Source organism: Squalius cephalus (genome assembly GCF_949319135.1).
Source record: "Squalius cephalus genome assembly, chromosome: 18".
In the NCBI taxonomy this organism is placed as follows: Eukaryota; Metazoa; Chordata; class Actinopteri; order Cypriniformes; family Leuciscidae; genus Squalius; species Squalius cephalus.
Genome location: NC_137139.1, coordinates 14,970,626 through 14,990,323, shown reverse-complemented (window position 1 = coordinate 14,990,323; position 19,698 = coordinate 14,970,626). Strand labels below are relative to the sequence as shown.

The 19,698-nt window shown below is 37.8% G+C and overlaps 1 protein-coding gene across 4 annotated transcripts in view; it reads right to left on the bottom strand.

Moving 5' to 3' along the window:
* Nucleotides 1-19,698, bottom strand: part of foxp1a (forkhead box P1a) — a gene marked incomplete at its 3' end in the record, with an annotated part of 45,101 nt that overhangs the window by 5,387 nt on the left and 20,016 nt on the right. For 2 of the 4 annotated variants that reach the window (XM_079849666.1, XM_079849669.1), the window contains exons 3-9: nucleotides 17,330-17,443; nucleotides 11,724-11,861; nucleotides 8,407-8,496; nucleotides 7,988-8,114; nucleotides 7,175-7,340; nucleotides 1,965-2,069; nucleotides 121-208 (exon numbers count right to left, since the gene is read on the bottom strand). In XM_079849666.1, the coding sequence (XP_079705792.1) occupies nucleotides 121-208; nucleotides 1,965-2,069; nucleotides 7,175-7,340; nucleotides 7,988-8,114; nucleotides 8,407-8,496; nucleotides 11,724-11,861; nucleotides 17,330-17,443 (828 nt within the window). Of the gene's footprint in view, nucleotides 1-120; nucleotides 209-1,964; nucleotides 2,070-7,174; nucleotides 7,341-7,987; nucleotides 8,115-8,406; nucleotides 8,497-11,723; nucleotides 11,862-16,693; nucleotides 16,815-17,329; nucleotides 17,444-19,698 lie in introns of those variants that run through there. The other 2 variants (XM_079849667.1, XM_079849668.1) reach the window with 2 other exon arrangements.

The following is a 19,698-nucleotide window of genomic DNA, read 5'->3' as shown; positions in this document are numbered from 1 at the left end:
ACTGCATGCAAAGCAGAAAACAAACATCTCTTTAGTCTAATCAGAATAAAATATCAGCATATCAAGAAGCAGTTGTGTCTGGAGAAAAAGCAGTTGTGCTGAATGTTTGTGAAGCTTTACCTGCAGCTCCAGCTGCTGAACCACCTGCATCTGAACTCTGCACTGCGCTGTGCTCTTGTCATCCAGAGCGTGTTCACCGTTCAAATGCCTGAAAAACACAACAGACACATGCAGACGTTCAGTATACATCAAGACATTAAAACACATCTGTTAACATGTGCATTGATAGCACTAAATTATTTATAATGTGTTATTTTCTTTTCATTTTTGGAGTTTTGTCTTAGTGGTATTTCAAAGTGCAAGAAAAAACGTGCATGAAATGTGCTTTTTAAATAAACTTGCCCAGCCTTGTCTATAGTTGTCTCTGCAAATAAATCTAGTTTCATTTGAAAACACACTCAGCAGAATAATACAATATCACCACTGAGTAGTTTCATTCCTTTTAGCGAATCATTCATGTACTAGTGTTCAAAGGTTTGTGGTTTGAAAGATCTTATGTTTTTGAAAGAAGTCATTTCTGCTCACCAATGATGCATTTATTTGATCAGAAATACAACTAAAACAGTATAAATATACATTTAAAAATATCTTATTTTAATATATTTTAAAACAATTTATTCCTTTGGAATAATGATGAAAATTTTGTTTTGACATCAGTCTTCAGTGTCACATGAAAGCTGATTTGCAGCTCAAGAAACATTTCTGATTATTATCAATGTTGAAAACAGTTCTGCTGCTTCATATTTTTGTGGAAACCCTGGTCAATTTAAGGATTTTTGATGAATACTGTCATTACTGTCAGTTAATAAAAGTATTAATTAAAAAAAATCTTCCTGACACCAAACTTTTGAACGCGTAGTGTATGACATGTTGACATCATAAATGTAGCAATAATGATAAATCAAATCACCTCAGCTTTTTACTTTCAAACAAGCTAAGTGAGAGTTTGAATAACTAATTAAAATAATCAATTTAGAAGAATGATTTGTTTGTATATCATACATTACTAATCAAAATGATTGTTCTGGATGCAATACTATTACTGAGAAGTAGAGGGTGCTGTATTCAAAGAAAATCTGTGCAAGGCTTTCATCCAAACAACTATCTTTACAACTCGTTTTGAAAAAAATATTTTTGTAATTAAAATATTCACAATTAATCGCATATCAAGCACATTTATCCATGAAATAATCTTGAGAATCTGTATTACCAAAAAATTACAGTAATGCATTTGCTATTGAATTAAGAGAGAGGGAGATATTTTTACATGGTGAAAACTAAAGCAATGCAATATTTATGATTGAAGAATGCATATTCATGAAGGTTGAAAAACAATATCTAAACACCTTATTCTCAGGTACGGCACGTGAGTCTCAGTGTGATGTGATCATTAGAAACATGTTTTTATATGGTGGAACTGTGACCGAGCTGAGGAACAAAGGCAGTGTTGTGGCAATAGACAGGGCGGGGCCTCGGACTGGGAGCAGGGGTCAGGGTCAGTGGAAGGGGCACAGATAAACATCCTCCTGTTGTTTGTTTTGGGAGGGATGGCCAGGATCACCATGGGTACTCTGTTTATCAGTGCACTGAGCTCAACCCTGAGGGGCCCCACGGCTGCACCGCCACAGGGGAAAGAGTGAGAGAGAGAAGGAAACGGAAAGAAAATAAAGACACATGGGTGGTATATACATACTTACATACAAGCGAACCGAGGTGGGAGGAGGGAAAAGGGACAAAAAAACATGAAACAAGCAAACAGAGTAAAAGGGATAGAAACGCATTAAAAGAGCAGCGAGCACACTCAGAAATGGTAATTAGATTACAGCCGCATACAGCTCCTCCTCACAGATCTGCAACAGGACAAACAGCATAATAAAACGTGGAGGATGAGAGTGTTGACTCACTTGAGGAATGACTGGAAGTCTCCGAACACTGCGTCGCAGCCTGGCCACTTGCACACGCCGTGGCTATAAAGAGGATGTGCGCTCTGAGAATGACTCTCCTGAGAACTGAAGCAAAAACAGAGACAATAAATACAGAATCTGAAGCTTGAGTTCTGGGTACGTTACATGTTAATAATACAGGTTTGCAATGGAAAATGTCACTGCCGTGCAGTATGTTGTGACACTGAGCGACTCTGTGACCCACATGGCTCTGCTTCATCCATAATCACACTGTTGCACTTTCATTTGTCCTCGATCTCCAAGATTTCGGACATCTGTGATCTCAGAAAGTTGTGAATCTCACAAAGCATGTCTAGAACACGCCTGGGCTTATCATTCACACAATTATTTAGCATCCTTTAAATGGAAATCAATCTTTTGAGGTACTTGCGTTCATGTATATTTCCTTCAGTTGATTCCACAAAGGTTGCATTTTTGCATAAATTCTGAACCGTAGTTTCTGACTGTGTGCTCAGAGATGCTTCTAGGAGATGTGGTATGGAAAAAAAAGCTGAAGGAAACTGCTAGAGAGAGATTGAAACTGATACTGCAAATTCATGCTCTCTCCGACAAGCGTCTTTCTCACGCGACAGACTCGGTTTCAGTCTCAATCCATTAACGATATTGTGATGCATTTCGTTGTGATGACATATGTATCGCAACGTATCATCAGGTAATTTGGTGATGCCCAAGTTATCTAATTAAGATCATTCTGAATATGATTTCAAATATTTTTCCTCAGAATTCGCCCTACTCCCAAACTCCCATTATAATAATTAAGCACCATTACGGTGATGTGACAAAACTTATATATCAAAAATACAGTAAAAACAATAATATTGTGAAATATTACAATTTAAAATAGGTGTTTTCAATTTGAATATATTCCTGTGATCAAAGCTGAATTTTAAGCATCATTACGCCAGTCTTCAGTGTCACATGATTCTTCAGAAATTATTCTAATTTTGATGTTCTAGAAACATTTCTCATAATTAGCTGCTTAATGTTTTTGTAGAAACCATCAAGATTCTTTGATGAGTAGAGAGTTCAGAATAGAAACCTTTTGTAACATTTTAAATGTCTTTACTGTCACTTTTGATCAATTTCATGCATCAATTTATAAAAAAAATGTAATAAAAAAAAAACCGTACTGACACCAAACTTTTGGACAATATTGTGGTACAGTAAAATTAATGCTTTGAAGTAATGAGAATAATCGATGAGAAAAAGCTGAATTTAACAATATGGGTAGAAAATGTGCTTCATTTCTCATGAGAATAATCTTTAATGGCCCTATAGATATGCTGTATTTTCCATATGGAAATTATTTTTTTAAATCCAAAATCGTATACTGGGTTGAAATGTAACAGACAGGATTTTGTCAGATGTTTTCATAAAGCTCTATTCTTCAATTCAGCTCCAGCTGAGAAAGTAGCAGGACATGTTTGGGACTTTGTATCAAACAGTGGACTGTTTGAGAAAACGATTTATTTTTGAACTTTGAAAAATGTCAAGAATGCTTTATTTGTTTGGGATCAAGAGAGGTTGTGTCCTTTGACCATGACCCTCTCCTTTACACGCCTAAGAGAGCCCTGTGTGTCTCTGCCAGCAGATTCCTTCCCCAACACCAAAAAAAAAAAAAACGAGAGAGGTCTAATGCGGGCATCTTTTCTCATTCAGTGCTTGAACACAACCCCAACTAGGAAGATGACTCACACATGACAAATTAAAACAGACTTTGTTATTTCCATCCTTATAACACTGAACAATCAAATAAGCCAGCAAGCAGACACAATAAAACAAACGCGCGCAATGAACTGTTTGTTCTTGCAGATGGAGATCCCAGCCCAATGTCAAACACTCGCCTCACAGGAAAAAGCACTCGGGAGAGAAAGCTACAGTAGTAACGTATCAAGATGGAGTGGGACAGATTTTAAAGGATTGATTACATTTGGTCCCTCAGTCCATCAGCGTGAGAGTGTTTGCATGTCACTCAGTAAGCCAGAAGGAGAGATGGATAGACAATGCCCGCATGTCGTGGTCTTCTGGAAGGGGTGAAGGGTTTGTTCTCTGGTGCCAGTGGCTGCACTTAAGGTTTTAGTTGCAGGCGTCTCTCTGGCGGGCAGGAGTTTACATGACACATGAAACTGACCATACAGTCCTTGAGCTCTCACCCTCCACCAATATCATGCAAACAATCACAGGCGGGCCATAAGAGGGCTCTGCTGACATATCAGACCACATCAATGCAACACCAGGACACGATGGCACCTACTGTAATCCGAGCGTTTATTGTTAACGGGGTAGTGTGGTGTAGTGGTTAAGACTCGGGGTTGGGGAACCAGAAGGCTGCTGGTTCTTAACCCCAATTGCTTGGGTAATGGGTTCACGCAGATGCATAAACAAGTTCAAATCAGTCAACAAACAGCAATACATTCTATAAGCAAAGTTCACAAAGTCACAGTCACAGGTTTTGGATTGACAACAGTCAAGTGCTTTCGGCAAACAAGCTCCTGGAACATATAGACAAACAGGTTTAGACCTCTGAAAACAAAGACGGAGGTGTTTTCGTGAGTGTATATGAAGAAAGGCCTGCAGGGCACACGTTGACACAGATTGACACCTTTCACACAGCCATGAAGACTAATCCCTCTTAAAACACCTGACAACTGTTTTCAACACTTTACTTCTTATACAACATATTGGGTTCCACTGTGAGATCCACTGGTTTGACTGGTCATCAAATACTAATGTTACATGTGACACATACTCACTGTCAGGGCTGTCACGACAACTAATTTTGCTGGACAAAATAATATCCAAAAAATAATTGCAATAAACGATATTACTGTCATTTTAAGATCGTTTTTTTTTTTTTTTGTCACTAACATAACATGACATAGCGTACAATAGCATAGCATAACATAAAAGTTTATGTTCTTGAGTTTTTTTTAGTCTCTTATGGCTCGTTTCCACTGAGCGGTACGGTACGCAATTATTTCTGTTTCCACTGTCAAAAGTTGTGAATGGTACCAAAATGCCGAACCGTACCGTACCACTTTTTAGGTACCCTTCCATTGGGGTACCTAGCACAGAGAGGTACTAAAGGGTGGAGCTAGACTGCAGGACGTTGATTGGTTGACAGAGAATCGTCACTTGCGTGTGCTACAAGAAGGGGAATGACAACATAAGAAGTGCCATTTTTTAATATGCAGATGAAATATAATACTACTGTTTTTGTGTCACGAAATGTAGTTTTAAGAGTTTTTCAGGCGAGAATGTAGTTGTTTAAAGCTCAAATCTGTGGTTTATTTATAAAGATTTATGAAAATTTGATCCAGGTTGTGAGATCCAGGCGATCACCGGGCGCTCGGCGCTCATTTACCCCGCCTGTAACAGCCTTTCCTCGGCTAGTCGTTCTGACGTTTGCCGCCGACTCCAACGTCTGTTTAAACATGAGATATAATTCGTCTTGTGTATATCTAACAGGCGATGTTTGGTCTCGTGAATCTATAATTTGTTCCCTGGCCAATCGTTTTGGCTAAGGGCTAAGTGAAGTTTCATAACTTTATATATTTAAGCTATTTAACTTTACCGTTGTATGGTTAGACTAGAGCGCTGACCTTGTATGTTTGACTGAATTGTTTGCTTTATTTGTATAGCTTCTTGTACCTTTTACTTATACTTTTATAATGGCTAATATTGCTAAAACTGAAATTTAACAAAAAAAAGACTGGGCTGAGTTTTGTCATTTTAAATTTTATTACAGTGAAGAATGAAGATGATCACTGTAATGTTGTTTACTGCAACATCTGTTGTTTACTACAAATGCACATATTGCCTGGACCATATTAAAATGTTTAATATTTTAATTTTATATTTAAACGAAAAGAGGTAGGGTTGTGTTTTATATTTCGTTTTGTTATAAATAGGCTAATGTTTCATGCAGTGAATATTATCGGACTTGCATCTTCGGGAGTCATTCTCCTGAGTTGGACTTGGCAAGTCCGAACTTTGCATCTTGCTATTGAGAAACGGTGACAAACACGCCGAGAAACAAGAACAAGATCTGCTGTATGTCATCCAATGTTGTTTATGTCGCTTTCTTCTTCGCGCGAAAATGACGTCGATCGCTTCTTTCCGGCATAGGCTACACCACGCCTATTAAGTAAGGGTACTGTTGGCAGTGGAAACGCTAGCCGATTCATGGTTTACCGAACCGTACCGTACTGTACCATACCGTACCGCTCAGTGGAAACGAGCCATTATACTCACTCCAAGGCTGCATTAATTTGATCAAAAAAAGTAAAAATAGTAAAATTATTAAATATTACAATTAAAAAGAACTGTTTTCTATTTTAAAATATTATAATATGCTATTTATTCTTGTGATCAAAGCTGAATTTTCAGCATCATTACTCCAGTCTTCAGTATCACATGATGCTTCAGAAATCAGTCTAATATGATGATTTGATGCTGAAGAAACATTTCTTTGAAACTACTGTTTATCAATGTTGGAAACAGTGGCGCTGCTTAATATTTTTGCGGAAACCATGATAATTTTTTTCCAGGATTCTTTTATGAATATAAAATGCATAAGAACAGCATTTATTGGAAATAGTAATCTTTTGTAGCATCATAAATGTCATTTTTGCTGAATATATCCTTGCTGAATTAAAGCATTAATTTTAGTATAAAATCTCACCGACATATTGATGATCGTGTGACATAAAAATATATATAAAAGTATATTTTTCTTTGCTTCTGATTGGTTTTTGGTTGTACCTTGAGGTAATTATAATGAGAAAACTATTAAAACAGAATGTCATAAATTGGAAGAACGCATCAACAACTGAAGTCACACACTCTGACTAGAACAGTCAAGTTCATTTGTGTCCTTTTGTGCAGATGTAAGTTGTAATATGTTTGTGTTGTGTACATGTCTGATTAATCTCGTATAGGATGAGCTTGGTGAGCTAGTAAACCTGCAGTGCTACCACAGTGCTTCAGTTTACTGTTGTTCATTTACTCTTCTGAGCTCAGAAATTGGAGAGAGAGCGAGAGCGTCAAGAGCAAATATTAACACATGATGATGAAATAAATGGCACATGCTTGTATGCAAAAAAATAATGGCTCAAGAAAAAGAAAAAAACGATTGAATGATGAAATACCTGTCTCTCCGGCTGGGTCGGTGCACATGGTGTCCGTTGGTGCTGGAGTGGTGGTTGAGGATCTGAGTTTTGGGAGGAGAGGGGGATTTGTCTCCTCTACTCTTCTCCTCCTGTCGTGCATCTGCCGCCTCTTTCCAAAGCTGCTGAAGCTCAGCAGGATTTAGGCCTGTGAGTAAGACACTGCCTTTATTAGATCACTAGACAACTAATAAGACCTCTATATCTACGATTCTCTGTCTATTCCAATCCATCCAAGCACCAATCATTAACCTCTGACAGCCATGGGATTACTGGACTGCAAATAATCTCTTACATTTCAGCAAGAGAACATCTTAAACCATCAAACAACCTGTTTTAATGTTGTTTAATTATACACAAGCCATTTAAAAATGAAACACTTAATGTGCTGCCTATCTTGACCACGATATTCCTTAAAAAGAGATTATAATTTAAGGTTTCTCTCCTGGTTGAATAAAGGTTCAATCAAATAAAACATTAATAAACAAATATGTCATGTATGAAACAAAAATCAAGGATCCCTTTCACAAAGCTATTCTGAGAAAACAATAACCCTGAAAAGCAGCGTTCACAGTACTGTTCAAAAGTTTGGGGTCGATAAGATTTTTAAAAAAATATGCTCTAAGGCTGCATTTAAATGTATACATTATTTTCAGGATTATTTTATGAATAGAAAGTTGACGGGACATGAGTGATAGAAACGTTGGTGATGCAACAAAGTTGAGTGGAATGAACGAAATGATCTGAACAGGAATGCCTACTAACAACAACAGTGCAGCAGTGAGGTGTTGTTACCCTGAGGCAGTGCGCTGGCAAGAGCCGACGGGACAGACAACAGGCCTTGTCTCTGCAGGTTGAGCAGGTGCTGCTGTTGAACGGAGAGTAACTGTTGCTGTATAGCCATCTGCTGGACCATCATCTGCTGTTAGAGGGATACAGAGACAGACACTTGACACTCACAGAACAGTCACTGCTGGGGTCTTCATCCACTCATAGTATCACCGCACAGCCGGCACTTTCACTCAAGTGATAAAGCTGCCGACACCACAGCCGGTGTCCCCACTCGCTCACAGTACAGTCGCATAAAGCCGTCAAAAGAAAAAAATGTGGCTAGTGAAAAGTTGGCTGTGTGACAGTAATCTGGCAGAGATTGCTGAGGACAAGGGCAGCAAATGGCTCTGATGGTCCTCGGTCTTAAATTGCGATGTTTTTACCTCTTTACTGGGTTTCCCAGCATGTTGTTGCTGCAGGAGCTGCAGGTGGAGTTCCTCTTGCTGTTTCTTATAGAACTCCTGAAGCTGTTGCTGAGACACAGAGGGAGGACACAAAACATTTAACACCAGAAAACAAGTCACACATCTATCCAAGGTAGTTTACTCACTAGTGAAAGAGTGAGGCTTCATTCGAAATCGCATACTCTCTTGAGTAGGTACTTATTTTGAATAAGTAATTACTTCACGACTTGTGTGTACTGTGTAGTATGAATATAATCTGGATGTACTGCATTCGCCATGTTGTCATTATCATGTGACACACCAGCGTCACTTGCATCGCTTCACTGCCATTCCTAAATACTCTCCCGTGGCCTCATGGGATAGTAAAGCGTCCATCGTATGCACACTGCAGAACCTGCCGGAAGTAGTAGGTCATCCGGGTACTTTCTGCCTACTCTTTTATGAGTGCAGTGAATTCAGACATACTTCTTTTGTCACATACTGTATTCCGCCTACTATATAATAGGGAAGTATGCGACTTCGGATGCAGCCTGAGAGTATTGACCATGTCAAGTAATAATCTATAATTTGGATATTTTGAGATGATCACATTGGCTCATCAATGTGCTTGGCTGATGACCAGAAGTGGTAGTCAATTTAGCTTTGCTTTGTCAATGTTGGTTTATGTTTGCATTAGCTTTGTCAATGTATTATGTACATTATCCGTTTTCAAATACATAAGCAGATTGAGTAAATGTTTAGTAAAAGCAGTGTTTGATAACTTCCACAGTTTTGTGTACATCTCACTGGCAGTGTATTGGCCACACTTCTCTTTACGTATCAGTATGTGGCACAGCAAAACCCATTTTGTTTGGCCACTGTTTCACAAACGCTTTAGTGTAAAAATGCAATAACACAGTGGTTCTCAACCAGGGGGCCGGGGCCAGGGCCAACTATTACCCCTTTTCCTCCGACACGGTTCCGGTGCGGGTTTCCTGGTCTTTATCCGTTCTCAAACCGTTCCGTGCATTTCCACTAGGGGTGTAACGATACACAAAACTGACGGTTCGGTACGCCCCACGGTTTTGACATCTCGGTTCGGTTCGGTTCGGTTCAGTGGGGTGGGGGGTTTAGAAAGCTAAAATTGCTGCTGCTTTTTTTTTACAGTGGTTTAATGAACAAATTCTGTATTTGTCTTTAAAATAATTCAATTACAGTTAAACTTTTCGCAAGGATAAAAAAAAAAAAGATCTGCTAAATAATGCTGTAAACTATATAGGGAGCCCACTCATTACTATAACCTTAAAGGTTAACAACAGAGCCTAGACTTTTAGCCTAATTTCAGATACTATTTATTTTTAGATATAATAATCACTCAACACATTGTATGAAAACATGTAAACTGCACATAAGGCAGTTTTCTCATTAACATGTTTTCTACTCTAATTTGTTATTGAAATATAAATATTTACACAGTTTTTATGACAGATATTTAAAACATAGGCTACATTAAATAATCAAGATATCAATCATTACCATGTTAAGTAAAATATATTATATAGGCTAATATAGTGCATTTATTTAGTGCAAGAGTTCATTTAGGAACCAACAAGCTGTGGGCACTGAATGACTTGCCTGAGGTAAATATAAGGCTATGTGACAAACTAAGACGTTTTATTGGCGTCTTTCCGCTGCTGAAACTCTGATTGATTGATTGATTACACGAGTTATGATGCCTTTCAGTAAGTATACTGTATCTTTTAACATACCTTCAGGTGTCCATTCATGTTTATTCTGTAACTGAGGAAGAGAATCACGTTTACTCGCGCTCCGCGCTGCCGCTTTAAATGAGGAGCTAGTACAGTGATCTGTCACGCCACATCAAAGAGCGCCAAAACGGCATTTATTGTTTGAATTTCGTGAACAAATAGACAGAATTTGAAAGATTACACCTTGCTTACTATCGAAAGTAACAAAATACGGAGCTTGCTATTATGGGGTGTTAATGGTGGTTAGGCTATAACGCTGTATTCGTTGTGTACACATAAGACATGAGGTCCGCTGGGCCGGGACAGCAGGGGGCGGGGCGACTTCGATACGCCATGAGAGTATCGCGATACGTATCGTGGGTGGTGTTTCGTGGTTTTTCGGTTCGGTTTGAATATCGTTACACCCCTAATTTCCACTGCAGAAAAGGGGGTTCCGGGCCAGAAAGAACGGTTCAACTCCGGCCCTGAAAACTTGCTGTTCTCCAACGGAGCCTGGGAGTGGGGCGGAGAAATACTGGCGCTGTCTCGTTGAGCAATGTAATAACGTTGCACTACATTTCTCTTTACATCTAAATATATAAAACTATATACGTGAGAGAGATCGATGTGTGTGAGAGAGCGAGTGAATCAATGCTTTCAGTTTCAGTTTATCTCCAAAAAGGACAGATGAGAGAACCTGCAGATTATACGAGCTGCTGGTTCACTAGAACAACACACAGTAGCGTTACATCCGCGTTCGTTCCTCAAGTCTGTGGAAACACACGGTCGGTTCGCGACAGGCTCCAGTTCGCCCGGCCAAAGAACAGGCTCTGGCTCCAGAACATGAACCATTCTGATGGAAGAGGGGTATAGGAGGCCCAAGCAAACTTCCAAGGGGGCTGACTATAAAGTATTTCAATTTATTATTAATATAATAATTATCATAATCATTTGTACTATTATAGTAAAACAATGTCTAATTTAAACTATAATGTAAAAAACTAAAAAATTTAACTGAAATCATACAGCCTTTTTCACCCTCAAATACTGTTTTTAATTGAAAAACATACAGTTCTTACAACTTCTGGAATCACAGATTAAATTTAATAAAATAGATACATTAATTGAATAGATCAAAGTTCCCAGTTTATGTAAAAAATTAAATAATAAAAAACACAATTCTTCGGTTACAAGGGGTGGGGGGGGTGGGGGGGGGGCATTTGAGTAAAAAAGGTTGAGAACCAATTTAGTAAGTAAAAAAAAAAAAAAAAAAATTGGGAAAACTGATATGTGTGTGTGTGTGGTCTAGATATTCCCTATGTTGTCAAGACCAGTGTCCCCACAAGATTCAAGACAAAATTCGGACTCCATGAGGGAAACGGCTTATAAATCATACTAAACAATTGTTGTTTTGAAAAAGTAAAACATCAGAAAGTTTTCTGTGATGGTTAGGTTTAGGGGTAGGGGATAGAATGTAAAGTTTGTACAGTATAAAAATCACTACGTCTATGGAGAGTCTTCGTATAACATAAAAACCCAATGCGTGTGTGTGTGTGTGTGTGTGTGTACCTGCTGTAACATGAGGCCCTGTTGCTGCTGCAGTAACAGTTGGAGCTGCTGAGGGCTCAGGATCTGCTGCTGGAGAATCTGCTGCATCTGCTGAGGAGTGATGGCCTGAGGAGTTATCATCCCCACTGATAAAGACACCTACAGACACACACACACCACTTCATTATTGATCAAACACTAGTTTGTATTAGGATTTTCACAAAACCATAAATGTAGTAGTCAATACCAATACCAGTGAAATTTCATGATTCTCAAGACAATACCACAACGAAAAGTAAAACGCTGCTTGGCATTTAATATAATTAACAACATATGCTGTATATCAAATAAAAAAGCTTCAAGCTTTTCTAATTAAACAGTCTGTAATTAAAAAAGATCCAATAAACAATTCACAAATATATAAAGTAAATAGTACCTGCAGATCTAACAGTATTAAATATTCAAATGAACATTAATAAATTAAAAACAAAAATCAAAAAGTAATCAAATGTGGAGAAAAACTACTTAAATTATTGCCATAGTCTTAATTATTAGTTATATATTATTACTAATTTCAGTGCTGTAAGAATTTGACAGAGAGGCAGGTCTGTGATTAAAATGAGATGTGCATTTTCTTCCAGTTAGGATTAATGTTGAGTTGATACTTGTTTTTAAATAACTTAAATATAATACAATTATCCAGCCAAGTGCAGTGAACGGCTGTCTATTTTTCTTCAAGATTGCCAGTAATTATTAACATCATCACAGAACCAATATTTATTTTGACGAACACCCAATGTTTTGTTACACTCATTTATATTCTCTTAAAACATAAACGACTGTGTTTTTTTACTAATACCAAGGCATTTTAACGTTGATCTGAAAATAATCAGATAGCTTGTGGTGGGTATTGAATTTTGATTCTGTAGAAAGACTATTTAGGTATCTAAATCACGCATACAAAAGCCTATGCTTGCTTTTCTGTTAAAGTTAACAGTGGTTTGTGAATGTAGATGCTTTAATAAAAAAATATTTATTATGAACATATAATAATTCATTCAGTTTATGCTGGGATGTGTAGGCTGTGGCTAGGTGACAAGTAACTTGAAACTATTTAATGGAACTTTCATGGATTTACTGGGGGAAAAAATCAATACTTTTACCTGGGGGCTTTTGCGGGCGGGAGCGGGACGAAACATGAATGCTGTGGGTGGGAGTGGGAGAAGGAAACATTTTTGCAGGAGCGTGGGTCTCTACTTCTAGCAACACACTGATTGTTTGACAGACAATATGATGAGCTTTAGGATGTCAAGAAGACATTTATTATCCTGGTTGAGATTGATTTTATCACGCTGCATACCTTGTGATGTAAAAAAGTAAATCACGAACTCCAAGAACAAAGGGCTTTCAACAAACCCAATTTCAGTTCTCTTCCCCAAGGATAGTAAACACTTTTAAAACGCTAAAAAGAGATACCAGAGTAAGACTCTGCCAGACCTTTCTGTATATTTTATTGTTTAGACATTCAGGGAATAGTTTCCAAGTCTTCTGGGCCTCAACGGTCAACATCAACAAGACCATGTAAACAAATACACAAACAATTTTGAAAATAACAAGGCTTACAGTCCTCAATAAAATGCGAGGACAAACCCCTGTGCCTACAATTGGAAAAAACATCTCTCACAAGCATTCATTTCAGTTATCTCAGTTTAATTTGCCCATAAACTGAGGCAAACAACCAGTCAAGATTAAAAAGACAAATACATTATTCATTTGTTGACAGCAGCTCAAACACTGACATTAAAAATGCTACCAACGAAAACAGAAAAACAAAAATACCCACAACAGAGGCGAGTGTTTTCAATGTAAATGCACTGGATTCACAATGAGTTAGTCCATGCATCACTTGGCCTCTAGCAATTACCACATCTCAAGCCAAAACACACACACACACACACACACTCTCACTCTCTCTCTCTGCTTTTAAGATGTTTACAATAAACATAAACAGAATAATTAAAGTCACATTTACGGATTCGTATAAATAATACATACTGGGGTACACAGCAACTGTAAAAACAAAACTCGAGATTGCATTTTAATTAAGTCTGTGAAACACAAACAAACACAAATTTCCAGTAAAGAAGTCTGTGTTCAGTTTCATATAAACATACTTCTGGACTGAGATACTGCAACTATGGGAGAACAATAACAGCTGACTGTTATACTAACAAGTCTTTCCCATACAGTGTGTGTGTGTGTGTGTGTGTGTGTGTGTGTGTGTGTGTGTGTGTGTGTGTGTGTGTGTGTGTGTGTGTGTGTGTGTGTGTGTGTGTGTGTGTGTGTGTGTTCAAGATCATGGCCCAAAATCCTGACAATTGAAGAAACAGTTAATCGAAAAATGTAAGAATTAGACATTGTACTCCTATGACTTTCTCGTCGATGGAACACAAAAAGAGATAGTATTTAGCAGAATGTTCACGCTGCTCTTTTCCAACTTGCTTCACGTGTGATCAAAAGCCCTTTGTGTCTGACAGCAATATATTACATTGACGACAGACCTAGCTTAACATCTTCACACGCCACAGCGAATGGCAATTGTAAGGAATTTAATGATTCTGGTTCCTTGACTCCATTAATGATTATTATTAGGGCTGGGTTAAAATATTGGTGTCCTTAACTACTATGTGCTTACATCAAAAAATAAGTACAGTGTAGTTATTGTGTTGATGTTGCATTACAAAACACTAGTGCTGCTATTGAGGTGGAATACGGGTAAGGACAGGTTTGGTGGTATGGTTAGGTTTAAGGGTGGGTTAAGGGGTAAAGGAAGGGTCAACTGTGTCATTATGGATGTATTTACAGAAATTAATTACAGCTGTAACTACATGCAGGTATTTTTAATATAATAAAATATAAGTACATTGTAAAAACAGGTATGGACACAATAAGTGCATTGTATAAAATAATTATTTTAAATGTTAGTACATAGGACACATTCTCATTTTGAAGAACAGATAACGATCTTGAATCCCAAGAATCGATCTTTCAGTCTATGCTGTTTTCAGTTAATGATTGAACAGAACTTTGTAGCGCCTCCCATCCAATAAATCACAATAAGCTTTGTTGCTTCTGATATGAAGCACTCTGACAGCTTTCAAATTTAGTCAATTTTAATCAAGCAATAAATACCATTTTGGCGCTGTTTAATGTGGCATGACAGACCGCTTTTGCCAAATTATGAGCTCGTTTCATATTTCAGCACGTTAAATGCAATACTTTTAAGAGGTGTTTATAGACTTTAACACAGCACAAGGGTGGCATAAAAATACAATTATTATAATAAAAAAAAAACGAAATATTTTGTAATATATTTGAAGTATATAGCTATTTATTTAAAAAATGTTTTTAGAATGTATCTTTAATACATGTTTAATAAATGTTGTCAAGAGTAATCATGCTGATTTAGTCTCATGAAAAACAACACAGTAGGCCCTATCAGCTCTTGGTCCGGACATGACTGAAATGAATGACTTGCAGTTCAGTGAGCGAGTCAGATTAATTCAGTAACTGCTACAACTGATTCATGAGTGCTTTCCTAGTTGACTGTTGTTGCATGCAACTAACACATGTTTATTTGTGTAGTTTATTTTTACTGTGATATTTCATATTGCAAGCTGACTTATGATTTGTTCTGCCATGGAGTATTGTTTTATAGTGTTCTCGCTTCATCAACAGAAGAATACACATTTAAGAACCACAAATGGAGTCAGTGCTTGGTTCCCAATCCTATATGCTGTTTTTGTATACGTGACCACACACTGCAGGCAAAGATTTTCCTTGAAAAATGACTTATTTTGTAAACTACACCGATTCTGCTCCTTTGAAAGAACTGAACCAGAAATACTGTAACTTAAGTAACTTAAAGTAAACAAAAAAATGCTTTTGCTTGTGAAAGAGCTCTGAAAAGAAAAATACCAGGCCTTCGAGTCTCAACACAGAAATACTTTAAAGCCTAAGAAGAATGTAAGCATGCCAGCATATTAATGTAAATATTCTCTCTCGGGGGCACAGTAAGCACTAATGAGTGTTGTCTCCATGACAACAGACAAGTCCAAACATTGTTTTGTTGTTGTTATTGTTCTTGCCAGTGTGTCAGAGAACCAACTCCCCATGAGTGAATACATGTCAACAAGCGATCGCTTCTGAAAACACAAGCCATAAATCAACAGGCTTCAGCAGCCCAAAAACAAATAGAGCCTGTTGTTATTCCCCTCCAATACCTTGAACAATTTTGGTGTGGTTCCCCACCCAAAAGTAAAAATAACATTCTTTCCTGCACTGTGCATCTGGGTAAATATAAATTGCAAAGGCAAGGGGAAAAAAAAACAAGAGGGGAAAAAGGCACAGTTCTGTGAACATAGCCTTTAAAAGACAAAGAGAAGTAATTCAAGGAACAAAATGACAGCCTAAAGATAGTGAGTCACAAAAAAAATGTCCCAGTGAACATTCAAAGCTTTCAGCCTCATGTCAGATCAGATATTATGGACCCTAGTGGTCATTCACTTAGTTCCCATTCACACTTTAAATCTAAAAAGAAAGAAAGAAAGAAAGTTCAGGAACAATTCTGAAACAATGCTATTCTACAATGTCAGCAATTAAATGATACAAAACCACTCAATTAAGAATTAATCAACAAATGAATACAGCAAACTGCTTTTTGAAATCATGATCTGTAAATTTAAATGTGAGCATACAGAAAATTACAGAGAATTGCAGTAATTTAGAGATTTTAAAAGCAAATTGGTTGGGGAAAATGCAATAAAAGTTTTATATAAAAGCACAGTGGTAATAAACAGCCTGAAAAACACCCACAAAACTCAAACAGACTAAAAGATACAGACATCAAATACCAGAACACACTAAAGCAAACATTATATCTCTTTCCCTCTCCGAGTAAACTAGCAAAGCTCGCCTCAATACTCACAGACCTTGATAACTCCATTGGCGGTAAGAACAGAGAGCTGCGCAGAATTCTTGAAGACTAGTCAGAGTGCCAGTTTCCTCCCTACTGTTCTTTCAACTACCCAGCCTTGCTGACCAACCCACCTCCCCCTCCAATAACACTCTCACTAGGATCTCAAATCTAACGCAACCATCCAGTCATGTGGTTCGGGCTAGTAACCCCGCCCCTTACACTTGCCATAGTGGCACGTTGCCTTGAACTATTGACTATCTGAACCCTAGTTCCACCTCTTGCATTCACATGAGACTCATGTAATAAGCATTACATTCATGATGAATAAATAAAGGCAGCTGTGAACTGGGTGGCATATAGAGTGTTTGTTTGTGGCTAAACTCTACAGCTGTCTAATTCTCCTCAGTAGTACAGCCTTATCTGTTAACTGACAAGACAGAAAATACTCGTTTTACAATAGGCTACAAAGACAATAAAAAGGACGTGTAATCTTCCATCATAAAAATATGTAATAATAAAACACCCTTCATTGCACCATCTGTTTATGATCTGTTGAAGGCAGCATAAACAAGTCGGTTTGTGTAATAGTGTAAACAGCAAGGTTCTCTGGAGGTGTGTGTGGTGCGGGTGGAGGAGGGCACGGCTCTACCTGCGCGTCGGTCTCCTTTTCCGTGCTCTTGGGGGACTTTTCACCACACGCTTGCTGCTGCTGCTGCTGCTGCTGCTGTTGCTGCTGCTGCTGTTGTTGAGCAACTTGTAGTGCCTGAAAAAAACAATAACAAGTTTCTGATTGGTTTCTGAGCAGCTCTGCTCTCCCAGGATCACTCACATTGTTTTCAAGAAGCACGGATGCAAACATATTTCGTAGTTAAGGTTTTTTAATGAAAGTTAATTTCCCGTCAAACTATTAAAAAGCTTGTTCATCCAAGAAATCTAAATTCTATCATCATTTACTCACCATCTTGTGGAGCACACAATATATGCTACTGTTCAAAAGTTATTAATGCTTTTATTCAGCAAGGATGCATTAAACCATTATATGCATGTGGTATATGCATTAACCAAAACTGTATGGAAAGCCATACATGTTTGGAATGACGTGACGGTCGGTGAGCAAATGATGAGAGAATTTAAATTTTTAGGTAAACTATACCTTTAAGGAGAGCTCCACTGGAAATATTCAAGCGATAAAATTATGGTTTATTATTGCACGTGGACCACAGCCATAACGCTCTTGACAAGCCCTCACAGAAAAAAATGAAGTGATTGCACAATATTTTTATTTTATAATAACCTGTGAACATCCACCTATAACAGTCACACACTGCGCGCATTGCACAAAGTGCAGAGGATTCAACCTTTGACTATTAACAGCCGCAGCAGTCCCTTGGTGATTGGATCCTATCATACATTCCTCTGAAGACTATCACATGGTAACATTTGTAAAAACATTAGCATAATTCTTTGCATGAGACAATCTAAACCAGCTCTTTTATTTAAACCAGAACATAATACGCCTTCTGAAATGGAAAAAACAGTTGTCAGGAAACAGTAACAAAGTAAATACATCAGCTGTGCCAAAGCAATGAGAGGTCTCCAAAAGTTGATGAAAGGATGTCTCTCTCACTCTCTCTGTTGCTTTTGTCTTATTTTCCATTGTGAGGCCCTCTAGATAGAAATCAAGGAAAGAGAAATGCAAATAATGAACGCGAACAATATCCACAGCGGTGGGACCGTCCTCTCGGATCTGACCTCTTACACCTCTGTAGGGTCAAACATCTGGCCCTGTGGAACTCCCCTTTACAAAAAGAAGGGTGGAGAGATGAGCAAACGGATATGGGAGACTTCAATAGACGAGTGTGAAAAGAAAAGGGAAAGCAGACAGATCATGACACAGTAATCCTTGGGAGATGAAAACAACATGGGAAAGCATTTACAGGAGCTTTTTAGAGCCTTCTCTCATTGTTTAAACACAGGACGGTGCCCTGAACCCACAGCTGTCTGGCCTATACTCCAGAGGTGACATCATACATCTGGAATCTGAACATGGGGCACTGAAGAGATGTGTGGGTGCTCTCAGCATGAATCTGCTGCACTTAGTCACTGTTGTCACAATTTCATCATGTGCACATCCACATAGAGATAAAAGCATGTACGATTTTTAATGACAGTGACTATTTTTGAAAGACAGAGCTGAAAGCACTGAGCCTCCGATTCACATAAGACACGTCAATGATTTAAATTATTTAACACGGGTGTGTCTCAGAATTGCTCAATTTTTCTAACAGGCAACAAAGCTATTGTGTAACAAATGTTGACATACCTATAAAAACTTCATTGCTTTGAGAAAGCATTTCCTGGAACATTTTCAACATGTCAGTCTCATGTAGGGCTTGGTATCGGCACAGATTTCACAATTCGTTTCCGGCTCAATTACAATTTTGATTCAATATCGAATCATTTGTGCCTTATGACAGTGCATAAGGTGGATTGTGACTTTATTTGCATAGTTTAAAAGGAGCAAGTGCACCCCAAAATTTTGTTTTTGTTATCAAATACTCAATATCTAAAATCTAAATGTTTGACTTAATTTTTTTTACCATACTGGAATCAAAACTGGGAATCGATAAGAATCGGAATCAATAATCCAAAACCCGCATTTAAAATTCCATAAGGGATTTTCCTGTCAGATGAAGTACCACTATGTCATGTTATCAAAATATAGCCTGAACACACATGAAGTTACTTGTGATATTCTCTGGTATCATCCATTGAACTATGTAATCAAAAACATTACACTTTAAACCATTTTTATCACTGTATAACTTTATTTATTTGATGTGCTCCATGTATGCATGTTGATCAATGTTTATATGTGAATAAAAGCTTAAATGAAATCTGTTCATATAAAGTGATTGTGTCTCTACAGAAGATTTGAGTTGCAGCCGAAATCCAATACTTCCCTACTATATAGCATACGAAAAACAGTACGCTAAAAGAGAAGTATGTCCGAACACA